The following is a 19,634-nucleotide window of genomic DNA, read 5'->3' on the forward strand; positions in this document are numbered from 1 at the left end:
GCTATGCTATTCACGTAGCTAAAGTCGAAGTATCTTAGTTCGACTTACCTGGCCGTCCTCATGGCAGCAAGTCGACCGCCGCGGCTCCCCCTTTGACTCTGCTTACTCCTCCTGCCGAGGTGGAGTACGGGCGTCGATTCGGGGATCGATTTATCGCGTCTAAATGAGACGCGATAAATCGATCCCCGATAGATCGATTACTACCCGCCGATCCGGCGGGTAGTGTAGACATGGCCCTGGGCAGTGCAACATGCACTCCCCCCTGTGGCCAACCACCTCTTCTGGGCAGTGCAGAAAGAGGAGAGGAGACAGGGTCCTGCCCCTGACTCCTACTGTGAGGCTTGGGGGGGCTGTAACAGGTTGTAAGAGAATCATTTTCTTTGATCCTAAGGGGGGTGAGCAGATACTCCCAACCTGAACCTGATCCAACACTCAGTGGAGTCAGAAGAAAGACTCCAATCGACTTCTTTGGATCAAGCCCCAAACTCGAAAAAGATGCCATGGATGTGAGGACTTTAGGATTGCAATGATTATGTATGGAACAGCCTGCTGTGTAGCTAATGTGTATCAGAGAACACATGGTCAGATGTACATACTAGCCAAATGTACTGACTTCAGTTCCACAAAATGAGCCGAGTACCTTCAGCAGGAATTATTTCATTGGCCTCAGCTGCCCTGGAGTAGTCAGTGGCCTTCAGTGCCAGGCAGGCAGGAGGGTAGCTGTATGAAAGCCATCAGGTTTATACCATGTAAACTCTCACCTCCTTCAATAGCCACCTCTTCTTATTGGTGTTTCTGACTGAGGAGGCAGTATGAAGTGTAACTGCACCTAATGCATTTTGGGGGTAGCAGAAGGGATCCTGAAAAAGTATAATCTAGGAGTAACCTTTTCAAAAGTGCCCAAGTGATTTAGGAGTCTAAGTCCTATGATCAAAAAAGACTTAGGTATTAAAAAACCTAAGTCCCACTGATTTTCATTCAGATTTAGTCTCCTAAGTGTCTCTTACTTTGTAAAATGGGACTTATGCTCGTAAGTGACTAAGGGCTGGTCCACAGTAAGCCCCCAGTTCGAACTAAGATACGCAACTTCAGCTACGTGAATAACGTAGCTGAAGTCAAAGTATCTTAGTTCAAACTTAAAGGTACTTACCGCGGGTCCACACGCGGCAGGCAGGCTCCCCCGTCGACTCCTCCTACTCCTCTCGCGGAGCAGGATTACCGGCGTCGACGGTGAGCACTTCCGGGATCGATTTATCGCGTCTAGACAAGACGCGATAAATCGATCCCAGAAGATCGATTGCTTGCCGCCGAACCAGCGGGTAAGTATAGACGTACCCTTAAGCACTTTCGACGGTCCATTCCCAGATCCTTAAGAAGATAAGAACGGCCATACTGGGTCAAACCAATAGTCCATCTAGCCCAGTACCGTGTCTCTGACAGTGGGCAGCGTGAAATGCTTCAGAGGGAATGAACAGAACAGGGTAATTTTGAGTGATCCATCCCATTGCCCAGTCCCAGCTTCTGGCAGTTGGAGGTTTAGGGACACCCAGAGCATAGAATTGTGTCCCTGACCATCTTGGCTTATAACCATTGATAGACCTATCCTCCATGAAAGTATCACATTGTTTTTTGAACTCAGTTATACTTTTGGCCTTCACAATAGCCCATGATAATGAGTTCCACAAGTTGCCTGTGCCTTGTGTGAGGAAGTACCTCCTTTTCTTTGGTTTAAACCTGCTGCCTATTAATTTCATCGGGTGATCTCTAATTCTTGTGTTATGTGAATGGGTATATAACACATCCCTCTTCACTTCTCTATACCATCCATGATTTTGAAGACCTCTGTCATATCCCCCGTAAATCATCTCTTTTCTAAACCGAACAGTCCCAGTTAGAGTCCTGCACAGATAGAAAATTTGTATCTGCATCTGATCCACAATCTGCAAAAATGGTCCGCGGATATCCGCAGATGCAGATATCCGCGGATTTGCAGGGCTCTAGTCCAGTCGTTTTAATCTGTCCTCGTATGGAAACTGTTCCATACCCCTAATTACTTTCGTTGCCCTTCTCCAATTCCAATATATCTTTTTTGAGCTAGGGCAACCAGAGTGGCATGCATGCAATATTCAAGGTGTGGACATAGTATGGTTTTATATAGTGGCATTAAGGATATTTTCTGTTTTATTATCTATCCCTTTCCTAATGGTTCCTAGCATTCTGTTTGTATTTTTGACTGCCACTGCACAGTGAGCAAATGTTTTCAGAGAACTATCCACTATGACTCCAATATCTCTTCCTTGAGTGGTAACAGATAATTTAGACTCCATCATTTTTGTGTATAGTTGGGATTATTTTTTCCAGTGTGCATTACTTTGCACTTATCAGCATTGAATTTCATCTGCCATATTGTTGCCCAGTTTGATGAGTAACTCTTCACATTCAGCTTTGGACTTAATTATCTTGAGTAATTCTGTGTCATCTGCAAATTTTGCCAACTCACTGTTCATCCCCTTTTCCAGATCATTTATTAACATGTTGAACAGCACAGGTCCCAGTACAAGATCCTTGAGGACCCTACTATTTGCCTCTCTCCACTGTGAAAATTGACCATTTATTCCTACTCTTGGTTTCCTATCTTTTAATTAGTTACTAATCCATAAGAGGACCTTCCCTCTTATCCCATGACTGTACTTTGCTTAAGAACCTTTGTGGTGGGACCTTGTCAAAGGCTTTCTAAAAGTCCAGGTACACTTATCGACTGGATCACCCTTGTCCACATGCTTGTTGACACCCTGAAAGAATTCTTGTAGATTGGAGCATGGGACTGAGAATAAGGATACCTGGATTCTGTTCTCCACTTTACCAGGTAATCAAGTCGATTCACTTTTCTGTGCCTCAGTTTCCTTGCCTGTAAAATGAGGTTAGTAATACCATGTAAATTGGAAGAAAGGTCTAAAGAGTGATTAATTGACATTCATATAGTATATTACTGTGGCAGTAAGTTAGGGATTGGGGATGTCTTTATTAGCGGGTCATGAGTAACAGCAATAGCACATCCTGTACATGATCCCCCAACCAAAGATTCACCCCCTCTTCCTCGTGAGTACGGAAGGATGCAGGGTTCTTTTAAACAGCACAAACTCAAACCCCAGACTTAATTGCCTGATTTCATTTTAATGACTTGCAGATGCTGCTGAGCTGGAGACAGCTAAATTCTGTTTAATTTTGTTGATCACAAGCAGAGAGCTGGCAAACTGCTCCACTGCACTATTTCCTGGTGCGCAGATGTCATGCCACGAAGCAGCACCCATATCAGCGCCGGGAATAGAGAGCAGAAATATAGAAAGCTGCCTTGTGCTTCTCAGGTCTTTATTTGGCACAGGGGCATCACCTCCACCTTTTGGGTGAGAGAAACTAACAAGACCTTACCTGTCTTTTGTGACCTTCCTAGCCTACCTTCTGAGCCCGATTCAACTCCTGCTGAAGTCAGTGTGACGTTTTCCATTGACTTTAATAGAAGTTGGGTTGGACCCTTATCTCTCAGGAACATTTGCCAACCTGTGTATTAAGATCTTGCCATTGGAGGCAGAGGCCTTTTGCATACTATCCTTCTCATCCCTGGGGTCCCTTTGAGGAGTCTCATCTCTGAGATCCTAAAAGAGGACCTCCAGGTTCAAAACCCGTTCATCTGAGTGTCTTGAGTTGCTCTGATCTGAGCAGCACTGGGAAATGTTCTCAGGAGAGGAGCTGCATACGTCCGAATGATGGGTTAGTTGATTGGAGCACTTTCTGCCTGCATTATGAATAAGGAAACAATGTTTCTCCAGAGAGAGAGAGTGAGTCACCTTGTACCAGTTATTCCCGGGATTGTATCATGCTGCATAACTGCCTCAGTAACGGAGAGAGACGTTTCCTGTTACAATAATACACATGTATTGAATTTCACACTGCCGAAAGGTGCTGGATTAGCAGCCCTGAAGAACAAACTCCTCTCTTTATCCATTGCAGCAAGTAGAATGGGAAGCAGTGTCCCAGTGTTCCCCAGCGTGCTTCAATCCTGCCAGGCAGGGACTGTCTTTAGGTGATGAGAAGGAACTTTACTCTCCATGGCCCATTCAGTCCTTGACTCTCTGTGGAGTGCGTCATAAAGGGAGCGTAAGGTAGTGTGCTCACCACCTGTGGTGTCCCCTTGCATCAGGGTGCGAAGCTGCAAGGGGACATTGTTCCCAGCACCTCCTACTGGCCATCTGCCTCTGGCAGGGCCTTCTGTGGCTCAGCCCTCTGGCCAAGTCATAAAGTCCAAACAAATCCAGTGTAATAATTCTTTGGCCTCTCTCGGGCCAAACTAGTAGTTACTACTTCTCCAGCAGGATTCCCCCAGGGACTCTGGCACTTTATCTCTGGGGTCGCCTTGCTCCCATGGGAGCCTTCTATCCATTTGTCACATTCTGGGGTGCAATCCAGACCAGTGAGGGGTTTTGCCATCACCTGCCATGTACCCCTGGGTGCCTCAGTGCTCTGCTGCATGCAGATGACACCCTGAATGTCTATGCCCTACACATCCCTGGATCAGCAACTCTGACCCCAGCAGCCTGCCTACAACCCCACCCTGGCTTCCCCCGGCATTGGTTACTACTAGCAGGGTGACCCCAACACACTCCCAGTCCCAAATGTTCCCAAACCCATGTGCTCTGCAATGTCCAGTCCTCTCCTGCAATATTCAGAGGAACAATAAGGTCCGTTTGACCCTTTAAAGAGAGAAAACCCAACATCTTATCACTCTAATTGGAGTTAACAAGCACTTTAGTTCTAACACAGCACTGCTGGTTTAGTTTATTATTTACAACTTAGAAGATAGGATTTTAAGTGATTTCAAGTATAAGAGAAAAAGTTAGAAATGGTTACAAGAAAACAAAAGTGAAACATGCTTTCTAGTAACTGAAACTCAACCTGGCAACATAAAGTGTGGGTTCACGATGGCTTTTCTCACCCACAGTCTTCCAGCAGGACAGCTGAACCTACACACACACACACACACACACACACACACACACGTCAAGATCTTCTCTGGAAGCCCAAAGTGCTGGTTCCTTTATCTTCTTAGGAGAACTTGGGTTCCTCCCCTCTTTCTTTTATAGTCTGGTGAAAGTCTGAAATGGATTCTTCTGAAGGTCATCCCCAAAAGTAAAGTTTATTCAATTTGTGAGGAAGGGACATGAAGTCTGGTGGTGAAGGACGCTCCATGCTGTTTGCGAAAATGCAAATTGTTCTGTTTCTTGCAATCTCCTCCCCTTCTTAGCTTTATGGGCCTGTTTACTGCATATGTGTAAATTAAGGGAACCCATGTTCCTTTGTTTAGGACAAACCTGTTTAACCCTTTTACCCAAGCCAGGCTGTCCAGTCTTGAACATGGGCCAGTATCGTCATACAAAGGGAATTCAGAACTTGACCTGTAATGTTGCTACATACATTTCATCCTGACATCATTGACCAGTGAGAAATTACTTTGTGCAGTGCTACCTCATAAGGTACAAAGATTATTAAAATAGTGTGTAGGGTGTGGTTACACGAGTTCTTAGGGTCACACCGTTGTAGGCCCTAGCTCAGGGCTTTCCCCCACAGGAGTCTACTCTGCTCCCAATGGGTTTCTTCTGCCACATCACGCTCCTTCTTACTCCCTTCCACTTAGCCAGTTTCCACCCGCAGGGCTCTGTGGGACGGAGGCCTATGCCCGTTCTTGTCCCAGAGCCTAATAACAGGAGCTCTGCCACTGCTTCCCTTCTCCAGACCCGGACAGTTCTCTTGGCATTCTCACTGTCAACTTCAAGCCCTCATTCAGGGCCTGCGCCCACAGAGACCTATTCTACCCCCTGTGGGCTCCTTCCAGCCTACGCCAGTTGCTTGGCTTCTCTAGAGAGAGAACCTTTTCTCTCCCCCTTCCTTCTAATCAGTGTGCCCTTTATTCTGTTCTAGCAGCCTCTTTCTAGCTAAAGCTGCTCCCTTGCTCATTAGCAGAAGGGGCATCACCTGGAGCACCTGATTGCTGCCAGGTGTAGCCCACAAGGTTTTCATGAGTCAAGTAGGCCCTAATTCTCCTGAAGAGCCATTAGCCCCATGACAGATTAGTGCCCTTTGCGGTGTTGGGCTTTGTGATGCGCATGCCTGGGAAATGGACTTAGACCAGCAGCTCTGTTTATATGGGCTACTGATCATCCTAAAACAACCTTAATGCTGCCAAAAAGAATGGGCCAAATGGAGTTCCTGATCCTGGCTCTGCGGCCGGGAAGAAAAAGCTAAGCCAGCATATTCTAATGTTATTTCTTGACACTCACAGCAGACTTCTAAATCAGGAGTTCTCAAAGGTTGTCTACCCAGGACCTCCCAAAACAATCCGTGGCGATGGTTCCAATCCCACAATCCTTTGCAGTCACATCCTATGTCTCTTTGGCATCCTGGCAAGAAAACATGGCAATTTTGGGATGGGGGGGTGTCTGATGTAGGTGGTTGATGGGGGTGGGTTTGTGGATTCTGGAGAGGAAGGTGGGTGCTATTGGATGGGGACCGACCTTCTGAGTGGAGAGCTGCTGGTACTGGGGAGACTTTGGTGGAGGGGCAGGAGCTGTTGTCTGGGGATGCTGAGGCAGAGATGGATGCTCTAGGGTGGGGTTGTATGGAGTGGAGGGGAACATGCTGCTGGGCATTGGTGGAAGGGTTGCAGATCCTGAGAGTTGCAAGGATGGGCGGGGTGCTTCCTCTTCTCCCTTGCCTCTCCATGTGCCTGCACCCTGCTCTGCTCCTGCAGTGACTGACGCTCCGGGAAAAGGAAAGTGCATTTAGCCTGTGGAGTCGGGTTGGGCAGGTCTCCTGTTAACATGCTATTATTAATGAATGAGGAGTTATGATTACAGGCCCCAAGGGAGGATTTCTCCAGTTCTTGCTGGCCTGAAGGGTGACTAGTGGCTGCAGTGCCACGTCAAATGAGGATGAGGGTGCAACCAAGATTCAAAATTGGGAGACTTCAAGACAAACATAGGGATGTGGAGAAACCACACCTCCCACTAAGCAAATACGTGTATTCTCAACTTGCAGCTTCATTCTTCAGTTACACATCTTACATCGAATCCACAAGGTAAAAGGCAAGTGTGTTTCTTTCCTCCCCCACCCCAACATCCTTATGCAGATGTTGAACCTGTTTGTGGCTGTAATCATGGACAACTTTGAGTACCTGACACGAGACTCTTCCATCCTTGGACCCCATCACCTGGACGAGTTCATTCGGGTCTGGGCTGAATACGACCCTGCTGCCTGGTATGTACACAGCATATATTTATATAGACAATATATATAGAGACCTAGTCCATATACTGTTTTTAATGTGACTACAAGTCCACAAGGAAAACAAAATCCAGAGCTGAAAAGAGGTGGGGAGGTGAACATTGCAACCCAGATTCACTCTGCACTTGAGATTAACAAATCTGATGTAATTACAGGGGAATTTCCTTTTAGCTGACATGGGAACCAGAAAAGAAAGAAAACTCAAACCCTTAACAGTGCCAGAAAACGAATGGGTCCGTTGCAAACAGAGTGCCTGATCCTAGCTCCATGGTCATGCAGAAAAGGCATTTATTATTTCTGGAAACACAACAGAACACCTTTGGTTTTCATTTCCCAATGTGAAGGGGAAAGAAAGTAGAATCTCTCGCCATCTTAAGCGTGTTAGTTAACACTTGAAATTAAGTTCTCCCAAACCCAGTCTAGATACACAAAGATTATGCAGCATTTGTTAATAGACAAGAATTGCCTTAATCATTTAAAATAATAAAATACAGCAGCGTGTATTTGTGTTGAGGTCATGGGAAACCAGTGAAGCTTTCTTTTCACGTTTTCAAGGTGCCATTCCTCCCTAAAGAGTGTGGCCCTGATTTGCCATTACTTTGCACATCGAGTCATCACTTTCAGCTGTGCAACTTGAGTGTAAAATGCTACCAAACCATAATCCTCCACTCACGCCCGGTAGCATTTTACATCCACTCTGAACAGGTGTACGGGACAACACAGGTTGCAAGGCAGTGGGGGAAGGACTGAATATTTGTTAATAGAGCATTGGTTTGCTTAACACATACAACTTAAATAGAGAAGAAGCATCAGAAATTGTGTTTTGATCCTGGAAACATCCACTGAATGGCAGCAATTCACAGATGAAATCTTTGATCTTTTTAAGAATACGTTGTTTTTTGGGCAAGAGGTTGAAAGCTGAGACATTTAAAGCAATAAAGAGAAGAAAAACCAATAAACCTAACTTCTCTGAGCCTTTCAATTCCCAGTGAATCTCCAATAAAACGTCCTTGGTATACAGGCTTGTTAAGGGAAAGGGTTTTTTTCTCCCAGCCAGAAAGTGAGGTTTTCAATTAAATCTGCCTTGGATTTTTTGTTTTTTAATCCAAATACAGTAGTGGAGGAACCTACACACAACTGGCTGGGTCCCTCGTGGCAGGAAACACTGCAATAAAAGGAGCAAGAGAGTGTTACCACAGACAAAGAGGTCAGGCTGGAAGAGTTTTAGCGTAGAGATGAAGTGGAGGTTGGCTCCCACAAGGTTGCCTTGTTACCAGGTCCGGAGCAAAGTTTGCTTGAAAACATTGCAACAAATGTAGGGGAGAAAAGCATTCGGTTACGTGCCACCTTTATGACAAAGCAGGATATTTAGCCTCTACAGAAGGCTTTAAAAGGGCAAAGAGAGCTCCATAAACCTGAAGGTTTTAGATGCTCTGAGGTGCAGTCAGAACCATTTCCTTGATCTTTCACAGCTTTTGGAAATTGTATATTGGAGACAATTTTTTTTTACAAACTACCACCCAATTCTTATCCCCCATCCTCCGCACTAAGCCGCCGGGCAATGTGTTTCCCACAAAATACAGCTCTCTTGTGAAAAGGCTTCAGACTTGTACATCTGCAACACACAAGCTGCTTCCAACCCTTTAATGCTTTTCGTCCTGTTTTCGTTCCCCCGCAAGCAGAGCTGAAGATGTAGGGGAAATGTTTATAGACATGAACTTAAACCCCTAATAAGAATGCACTTAAGCTGGTTTAAATCAAACTTAAACTAATTTGGTTTAATGTAGTAGCTTTAGTACAGTGGGTAAATCTGTTTAAACATAATCTATACCATCTCAAGTGCATCCACATTAGGGATTTGAACCAGTATAACTAGATTTTAGTTAGTGCAAGTTTCTAATACAGACCAGTCCTTATATAATAGCTAATCAGCAATTGGGGGTTATTTTTCATTTGCAAATCCTGTCCACTTTCTTACCACTGATGGGAAACTCCGTGAGGCTGAAAATTTGGGAATGTCCATTCTCCCTTAACAAATAACGTCAACTCCCATGAGCACCAATGAGAGAAATTACCTGTGTACAAGAAAAAACCCCAATGCGGTTTTCCTAAGATTCAGATGCTCAGAGCATGGGGGTCATAACGAGGGTGTTTTCTGCATGATTTCCTCACTCTTCTGATTCTGAAGTGAATGATTAAAATGGTTTTAAATGACACTTATTTTTAAAAAGTAATGAATGCAGACTGTACTATGTCACGCATGAAGATCAGGGAGCTTCAGTCTCTGATTTACTCTAGTTTTCCACTGGTGTGACTCCATTGACTTCGGTGGAGTTACTCCCAAAGTGCAACTGTGTAAATCAAAGGGGAATCAGGACTTTTGATATCTTAGGCCTTGAGCCTTCAAAAACAGGCCTTTGCAGAATTTTACACATGCAAGTAGTTCCATTGAAGTCCCATACATCAACTAAGCATATTCTTAAGTGTTTGCAGGTTTGAGGCCTAAAATATCAGTGATTTACACTTTCTGAGATAAGACTTTTTCTTCATAATGCAGGTGTTTACATGTCATGGGGAATAATAGATAATTATAATAATTAGCATGTAAGGGGATTATACGACAGTGTGATCTAGATTGAGGCAAACTAGATTATTATTCCTACTTTTATCGATGACTTACTTTGTGACCTTTGTCAAGCCACTTAACCTCTGTATGCCTCAGTTTGTCCATCAATAAAATGAACATAATAATGCCTTATCCACCTTTGTAAGCTATTTGAGACTCCTAGATGAAAGACGAAGTGTGAGTGCAAAGTGCAAATATTATTATGTATAGGGTAATAGTTATATATTTATTTTAATATTTTATGTCTTTAAAATATTATCTTCAGTGTCACCATCGTTCTCCTGGTTATTATGTCTTTAAACTTTCTTGGGGGGAAATAATCAAAATGTTGAGAAAGAGGTAAAAGCAGAGAAAATATTACTATTGTTTTTAAAAAGTATTTTGCTAAATAGAAGGTAAATATGGTAATGCTGATGGATTAAAGGATGGTAGAAACACCATACATCAGAGAGAGAGAGAGAGCTATGAACCCTACTAATCTGGTTCTGGGGAAAATCTATCACATGTAAACTGATACTGACAAATGGCAATCTCACATTAATTATCAGCCACTTTTAGTTATTTTTAAAAATAATAGCACTGAACTTCAAGATGACCTGCAAAATAAAATAAAATTGGATGTATGGCTTTTTTTTTCTCTTTAAGATGTATAAAGAAGGCCTGAAAGGTCCTGTATTTTTCTTTTGAAGAGTCTTGTGTTTTTCCCCCTTGGAAATATTAGGAACGTCAAGCCTTGTCTTTCCTCTTTTGTCAGAGTCCTTCTTGGCTGACTAGAAGTGTGTACTGTAAGGCTAGGTCTACACTATGGGGGGGGGGTGTCGACCTAAGATACGCAACTTCAGCTACGTGAATAGCGTAGCTGAAGTTGCGTATTTTAGGTCGACTTACCTGGCTGTGAGGACGGCGGTGAGTCGACCGCCGCCATCGACTCCGCTTCCGCCTCTTGCCGCGGTGGATTTCCGGAGTCGACGGCAGAGCCATCGAGGATCGATTTTATCGCGTCTTCAGTAGATGCGATAAGTCGATCCCCAATAGATCAACTGCTACCCGCCGATCCGGCGGGTAGTGAAGATGCGCCCTAAGTGTTTTCAGCTCTTAATTGAAGGAGCAGGGTTGTGGAATCCCTAACAAGAAGAGCTTCTCTCACAAGTGTCTGAGACAAATAGGTGTTAACAATGGCAAACAAAAACCAAAGAGATTTCAATTGCCTGAATAAGAATCAGTTCCACTGTCAATTAATCATGGTTCACTACGGTGGCATTTGTCATGTCAAAAACACACTAGCTCTTCCAGTCATCCACAGAGTCTCCCAGGGTAGATATATTTCGGGGCTTGTCTATGCACAGTTTTTGCACTGACGTAACAATATTGATTTAGAAATTTCAGTAAATTCACCAAAGGAAAATGCCACTATAATATCAATATGCCACAGTTTAATATCAATTTAATTGTATTCATAGTAGTGGGTTACACCAATTGAACTGTGTAGTTTTCTAAACCGATACAATTATACCTGTGCAAAAGCTATGAGTAAACCAGCTCGGAATTTCTAATACAAAAAACAAAACCATATGAAAATATTGGGGGAAAAAATCTCTAAGGCCTTTTTTATGTATCGTGAAGAAGCTTAAAAAAAAGTGTGGAGGGGAGAGAGGGAGAGGGAAATACCAGTTTGCTTTTCTTTGCAGCTTCCCTTGAAGTTCGGTGCTGCTATTTATTTAGATGATTTGGCTAATTATAATTAGAAATAAAAGTAATCCATGACGTTTCTTAATCCAGCTGCTAGATTAACTGAAAACATTTTTTTTAAATAATAGAATTAACCATAAAAACAACTTTGCGATTTCTGATTTCAGTTATTACTAATGGGATCTGAATTTTCTCAGTCCTAATCAGTCTCATAAGGCTCTTAAGATAGCAGACTATTGAGCTGACTGTTAATCTTCTATGTTCTTATATTTCAGACACATTAAAGAACTATAACATTAGTGACTCCCATAATTAAATGCGGTGGTTAGAAGATCTTTTCTATTGCATTGTAGTTCGGACAGTAATTAAAACATCCATGCTACTTTATGCTGTGGCTTTTGTAGAGCAACTGGAAGTTCTCCCTCTCTAGATCTGAATTAAGGTGTCTACCTCCCAGAAAACCCAATCACTGTCAAATTAACCTTGCTTCTAGAATGTTTTCCTCCTCCACCCTCTGCCATTTGCTATGTTCTGTAGGGGAGTGATCTTTTGGAACAAGGCCTCCCTCCTTGCCTGTGCTGTTATAACTTGTGATGTTTTCTTTCCAGTTGCCGGATTCATTATAAGGATATGTACAATTTGTTACGTGTTATTGCTCCACCCCTTGGCTTAGGAAAGAAGTGCCCTCATAGGGTGGCATACAAGGTTTGGAATTTCAGAGAGTCTGTCCAGCATTTCCTTCTTTGGTTTTCTTTTTTTTTTTTTTCCTTTTTATCCAAACTGCAAATGCAAACGATACTGAAAAGAAACTGGAACGTGACTAACCCGTTGCCTGAAAAGGAATGATTGACTCCCCCCTTATCCCTTGATGCATCAATTCCCCATCTACTCCTACATCCCAGCTGGCTGGAGAAAGGCAGCCTTATGAGACAGTGAACTCAAAAGCTTCCATCCCTCATGGTCTAGATGGGAAGGGGTGAGCAAGGGGCAACACTCTATATATGAGAGAGAGAAACAGCATAATAATATTTCTGCAGGATACTGAGGAGGAAATCTAGTAATATGGGGACATTTTATTTTGGATTTTTAGCTGATGTTGCACTTTCAGTTTAGTGACTAACCTCTGATCCCTGCTCTTTCCTGAGTTGAAAGGACATTAGCTCAAGGGCCCAGTTAACGATGCAGCAGGGTGGGAATGCTTACATAGGCTTAGGAAAGGATGAGGGACTGAACAGTCTTTCTCTGCCACAGTGTAATAGCAGTAGCCTGAGACTGCCGTTAGGAACAACACAGATCTCTTTGAGATCCTCAGATGATAGTGTAATGGACTTGCAAAGTACTATCGTGCTTGGATGAGATGATGGTGTAGGGGGAGGAGGATGGTGTAGCTTAGGTTTATTAAGGACTGAAGAACCTTTTGAGGAAAAGAGGAGCCTCTACAGAAAGAATGAGCTCCACCTAAACCAAAATAGACCCAGACGGCTAGCATTTAATATTCAAAAAGATTTTAGACTATTTTTTAAACTAAGAGCTGAAGGAAAGCCGACGGATGCAGAGGAGCACATGGTTCCAGTGGAGATCTCCGTTAGGGATGAATTTATTAAAGGGTGAACTCTATGGTCTAGGAAAGGTGATAGGAAAGACGTTGGTAAAGATAAAGGTAGGGCCTACTGAGGAACAGTCAAATGTAAAAGAATGCCATTTAAATATAACATATGGAGGGAAGCAACTGAATATTGATAAAATGTACAAATGCTTACATACAAATGCTAGCAGTCTTGAGTACTAAGATGGGTAAACTGGAGTGCCTGGCATTAAATGAGGATACTGTTATAATAGGTGTTGTGGAAACTTGGTGGAATGAGGACAATCAGTTGGAAATGGTAATACCAGAGTACAATATATATATATAAGAATGACAGAGCAGGTTGCACTGGTGGTGGAGTGGCTCTGTCTGTGAAAGAAACCATAGAGTCAAATAAAGTAAAAATCTTAAATGACTCAAACTGTACCATAGAATCTCTTTGGATAGAAATTCTATGCTTGAACAATAGGAGTAGGACAGTAGGAGTATAATATTGAGCACCTGACCAGGATGGTGATGGTGATTATGAAATGCTCAGAGAGATTATAGAAGCAACAAAGACAGATAACACAATAATCATGAGGGATTTCAACTACCCTCATATTGACTGGGTACATGTCACCTCAGGAGGATATGCAGAAATAACATTTCTAGACATGTGGAACAGCTTCTCCTGGGGAGAGGCAATTCTTGATTCATAACAGAGGTTCAAACTAAATATGTACCCGCCCCCTCCCCCAAAAATAAATAAATATAAAAACAGTGAGAGGACCGAAAAGATAGCGTCATGGCTAAACAATAGAATAAAAAAGGCAAAATGGTTAAAGGCAAAAAGACATCCTTTAAAAGTTGGAAGTCAGATCCTACTGAGGAAAACAGAAAAGAGCATAAAGTCTGGCATGTCAAATGTAAAAGTGTAGTCAGGCAGGCCCGAGAAAATATCTGAAGAATAAATAGCTAAAAATACAAAAGATAACAGCAAATGTTTTTTAAGTACATCAGAATCAAGAAGCCTGCAAAACAGTCAGTGGGGCCACTGGATGATCGAGGTGCTAAAGGAGCACTCAAGGAAGACAAGGCGTTGCCGAGAAGCTAAATGAATTCTTTGCATTGGTCTTCACTGCAGTGGATGTGGAGGAGATCCCCACACCTGAGCTATTCTTTTTAGGTGACAAATCTGAGGAACTGTCCCAGTTTAAGGTGTCAGTAGAGGAGATTTCTGAACAAATTGATAAACTAAACAGTAATATGTAACTAGCACCAGATGGGATTCACCCAAGAGTTCTGAAGGAACTCAGATATAAAACTGGAGAACTACTAACTGCGATATGTAACCTATTGTTAAATCAGCCTCTCTACCAGATAACTGGAGGATAGCTAATGTAATGTCAATTTTTAAAAAAGGCTCCAGAGGTGATCCTGGCAATTAAAGGCCAGTAATCTTAACTTCAGTTCCAGGCAAATTGGTTGAAACTGCACCAAAGAACAAAATTATCAGACACATAGATGGAACACAGTATGTTTGGGAAGAGTCAACACGGCTTTTGTAAAGGGAAATCATGCTTCACCAATCTATTAGAATTCTTTGTGGGGGTCAACAAGCGTGTGGACAAAGATGATGCAGTCAATATAGTGTACTTGGACTTTCAGAAAGCCTTTGACATGGTCCCTCCCCAAAGGCTCTTAAGCAAAGTAAGCAGTCCTGGGGTCAGAGGGAAGGTCTTCTCATGGATCAGTAACTGCTAAAAAGATAGGAAACAAAGGGCAAGTTTACACTTAAAATGCTGCATTGGTGCTGCTGCAGCGCTTTAATGAAGATGGTCTACACCGACAGGAGAGAGCTCTCCCGTCAGCATAGTTAATCCAGCTCCATGAGAGGCGGTAGCTATGTCACAGGGAGAAGCTCTCCCACCGACACAGCACTGTCTACATGGGGGGGTTAGGTCAGTATAACTACGTCGCTCAGGGGGGGTGGATTTTTCAGACTCCTGAGCAACGTAGTTATACCAGTCTAGGTTTGCAGTACAGACCAGACCATAGGGTAGGAATAAATGGTCATTTTTCACAATGGACAGAGGTATATAGTGGAGCCCTCCAAAGATCTCTACTGGGACCTGTGCTGTTCAACACACGCATAAATGATCTGGAAAAGGGGTGAACAGTGAGATGGCAAAATTTGCAGATGATGCAAAGTCCAAAGCTTAGTGCAAAGAGTTACAAAGGGGTCTCACTAAACTGGGTGACTGGGCAACAAAATGGCAGATGAAATTCAGTGTTGATAAGTGCAAAGTAATGCACATTGGAAAAAAATAATCCCAACTATACACACAAAATGATGGGGTCTAAATTATCTGTTACCACTCAAGAAAGAGATATTGGAGCCACTGTGGATAGTTCTCTAAAATGTACATTCCATGTTCAATTCATATGATCAATGAGGTTTAAAAATCTATCAGAAATATACTTTTTTCAAGTGGGAATAAAAACCCCAGGGCTGTATTTCTACGCTGAGATAATGGCTAGGCATAGACACTTATCCTTTTGCTTTTGTCAGTTGTTTCTCTCTTCCTTTCTTTTCCCCGGGTACGTCCAGACTACCCACCGAATCGGCGGGTAGTAATCGATCTGTTGGGGATCGATTTATCGCGTCTCGTTTAGACACGATAAATCGATCCCCAAACGCGCTCCCCGTCGACTCTGGAACTCCACCAGAGCTAGAGGCGGAAGTGGAGTCGACGGGGGAGCCGCGGCCGTCGATCCTGCACCGTGAGGACCCAAGGTAAATCGATCTAAGATACGTCGACTTCAGCTACGTTATTCTCGTAGCTGAAGTTGCGTATCTTAGATCGATTCCCGCCCCCCAGTGTAGACCAGCCCCCCATCTATCAGCCATCTGTGTAGTACCTGGGAGTGTGGTCTAGTGAGCACCCTAGAGCATTTGGACTCAGGGTACTTGGGCTCTATTCCTGAGTCTACACCTGACTTGCTGTATGAGCTATGCCAGTTCATTTAACCTCTTTGTGCCACAGTTTCACCATCTATACAATGGAGATGATACTTTCCCTGCTTCACAGGGGGGTTCATATTAATTAATAATGCTCTTTAATATGCTTTGGTATCCTTGGATGAAAGGCACTGTGGAATTACAAAGTATTATTAACACGCAGCCAGCTGGGAAGATAAAACCAGACACTACAGTTGTGTCCAAAGTCAACGGCAGCACCAGTAGGGGCAGCAAGCCAGGAAGGGATGGCTTTTCAGCTCTGCCGCCCCTTCTTCCCAATGGAGGATTTAATTTGTCATGGACTCTGGCTGTAACAAAACTCATCAACAATGGAGACAGAATTGCAAGGCTTCTGTTGAGTCCCGGTAGTTCCTAGCTTTTTCCACTGCTCCCAAACTCGCAGGCTGGTCAACGTACCCTTTTAATGAAGCCAGTCGGTTAGACAATGGAATGGCCACCTCCTCTCCCCAGTCCCCACTCGCAGATCGAAGGTTGGCTGGGAGCTATGCGGCTGCCCTTGCCAGATCCGAATCTGAGTTGTTGGAGGAGTCTGGTTTCGCTGCAGAGATTCAGCTTTTTCTGGGAGTCCGAGCAATCGTAGTCTACCCATGTGAGAAAAAACAAAACAGGATTCTTCTTCTTCTTCTTTCTCTTTTAGCCTTTAACCTAAATTGGAAGCAAAACTTCTTATTCACAAAAGGAAAAGAGAAGCATTGTATATGTCACATCTGTGTTTGTCCCATAACTCTGCCTACCAGCTCTCCCTGGCATGGTGAATACAACCATTTTTTGATTTGAAAAACAAGCAAACAAAAAAACAAACCCCCCCTCCATCCCCCCCAAAATCCCTACCCATCCCAATCCCTTTCCACATCCATTGACGTAGACATCAATCATTCCGTACTGCTGCCGCAGGGATTAGTGTGTCAGCGTTTAACCTGGGATTTCTCTGCGATAAGGAGGAGACACCGGGGTTTCAACCAAAGGGACGGAAGCGGAGAAATCCTACAGTTTACCCTCCTGTTTATTTTGTTTATTTTCCTCTTTCCTGAGAAATCTGATTAACCGGATATCTGTTTTTCTTGTCTGCTTTCTCCCCCGCTCCGCCCCTGCATTTCCCTCTCCCTGGTTTCGTTTCACCCTTTGTGTTGCTCCCCGTTTTTATTTTGGTTCCGGTTTGATTTCTGTGTCCTCCTGCTTTTGCCACCCCCCCTCTCTCTCCCCGCCTTCAATTCCAAGCGGGCGCATCAGTTACACTGACATGTATGAGATGCTGAGACACATGTCCCCACCTCTAGGCCTGGGAAAGAAATGCCCTGCTCGAGTTGCCTATAAGGTAGATCATCCTTAAAAACTCCCCAAACCACCGGTGAAAGCTTCTTTTGCCATGGCTGAAATGGGTGCCGTTTTCCTGTGATATTATTGGTGTGATCCTGAGTTCTTTCTGGTGCTTTATCTTCTTTCTACGCAGACTGGATTTTAAACGTGCCGCATTTTTGATAATATTTTTTTCAGTCATTAAAATTGTGACACGTTAGTTTGTCTTTCTAGCTATGTCTCCACCTAGCTATATAAGTGTCGCTCTCTGTATCTTTCTGCTTCCTTTCCAGTCCTCTGGCGGGGTGGGAAGTCGATTTAATGAGCAATTTAGGCCACCAATACAACTCCACTTATTTTGTATATCTCTGTCTACTCTGACTAGCCTTTTAGTTGTGTGTTGTTTTTTTCTTTTAATTAGGTCAAAGTAATTAGGATAGGCAGGGCCGTAGGAGGTAGCAAGTTATTAAATACAGCCAATACCATAAATGCTCCCTAATACACTCGTGGAAACAACTGCACACAAAGCAAACCATTTTGGTCCAAAGGAAAAAGAGAAATCACATATAATTTGTCCTAAAACAAAGTTTTAATTAAGCCACAAGACACAGTACATTTATAAAAATACGTTAGTTGCTACATTTCAGACCCTGCTGTGGAGAGTGTGGTAGAAATGCAGAGATAAATTAAATTGAATGTATAAAGCGCGATCCAGGATTCCAGCCAATTCCCTCCCATTGGTTTCAGCGAGACTTGCACTGCCACCACCAAATTCTGCATGAAATTTGCATTTGGAGGGGGCTTCATTGGGAATATTTCTTTAGCTTTGGTTCTCATGCCTTCAAAGGGATTTTCAACAGCATGCAGGACTGGCTCCCATTAAAGACAATGGGAGTTTTACTGTTGACTTCAGTGGAAACAGAATTAGGCCAGCACTGAGCATTTTTGAAAATCCCACTCATCCACCCTGAGCTTTACTTGGTGTGACAGGTTGGAATGAACCCAGACCACATCGTACCTCCAAGTGTCACCTGGTTTCTCTTGTAAACTATGTGACACTGAGTTTCAGGAGCGGTTCCATGTGAGATGGGCCTACGCCAAAACTCCAGGTCCAGTCCCCACCTCCACCCACTTCCGGGAAGACCTGAATTTCACTGTGGCCTTTCGTAGCACATGTAAATATCAACCAAAGTTTCAAATAAATACTTTCCACATGGCTCTTCCCTGTTGTAGTGCATTTCCCCTCTATGGGACAAAGTGAAAAGAAGGTAAGAATAGTTGGCTTGGAGGAGGCTTTTGGCTCCAGTATTATACGAATGATCAGTTAGGTACATTTTCTGTGTGCATCTTGATATGCTCCTGGCATAAAATGTGAGTACTCCGAAGGGGCGTATCTATTATGAATATATAATAATGGCCAATATATAGTAAACGTCCTTATAAAAACTTTGCAGACACATTATCAATTTTTAAATGTCCATATTTCAGCCATTTAAAATATCCGTTGGTAATATATATACACACACAGAAAGGACGACATTTGCAAAAGTGGCCACTGGTTTTTTTAAGTGTGTCTATTTTAGAGGCCCAAAGACGCAGTGAGCTTGATTTTTCAGAGCTGCTGGGTTTTGGTTTTTGTTTATTTGGGGTTTTTTGGCCACTTTCTATATGTGCTTTTTAGAGCATATGTATGTACGTGCACACACATAGAAGCAGATTATTTTCAATTGTATTACTTTTTCCTACCTCGCTACATTAAAAGTAGCCAATAAGTGTGTTTAAAACATACATTTTAACAGAGTTATTGGCTGCTTGTAATCAGGGCCGGTGCTACCATGTAGGCAAACTAGGCGGTTGCCTAGGGCGCCAAGATTTGGGGGCGCCAAAAAGTGGTGCCCTCAATTTTTTTTACAGCGTTCCTACGCCCCCTCCCCGAGCGCGCGGTCGCCGCTCCACTTCTCCCGCTTCCCAGGCTTGCAGCGCCAATCAGCTGTTTGGCGCCGCAAGCCTGGGAGAGGAGGAGAATTAGAGCGGGGGCGGCGTGCTCGGGGAGGAGGCGGAGCAGAGGTGAGCTGGGG

General features: G+C 43.5%; 1 protein-coding gene across 1 annotated transcript in view; it reads left to right on the plus strand.

The window, feature by feature from the left end:
* The window catches only part of CACNA1B (calcium voltage-gated channel subunit alpha1 B), a 490,111-nt gene that overhangs the window by 433,414 nt on the left and 37,063 nt on the right, over positions 1-19,634 (plus strand). The window contains exons 38-39 of the mRNA XM_024206825.3: positions 7,181-7,308; positions 17,479-17,575. Of these exons, the coding sequence (XP_024062593.2) occupies positions 7,181-7,308; positions 17,479-17,575 (225 nt within the window). The remainder of the gene's footprint in view (positions 1-7,180; positions 7,309-17,478; positions 17,576-19,634) is intronic.

The sequence above is a fragment of the Terrapene carolina genome, unplaced genomic scaffold (genome assembly GCF_002925995.2).
Source record: "Terrapene carolina triunguis isolate 2854851 unplaced genomic scaffold, T_m_triunguis-2.0 Scaffold238, whole genome shotgun sequence".
Taxonomy (NCBI): Eukaryota; Metazoa; Chordata; order Testudines; family Emydidae; genus Terrapene; species Terrapene triunguis.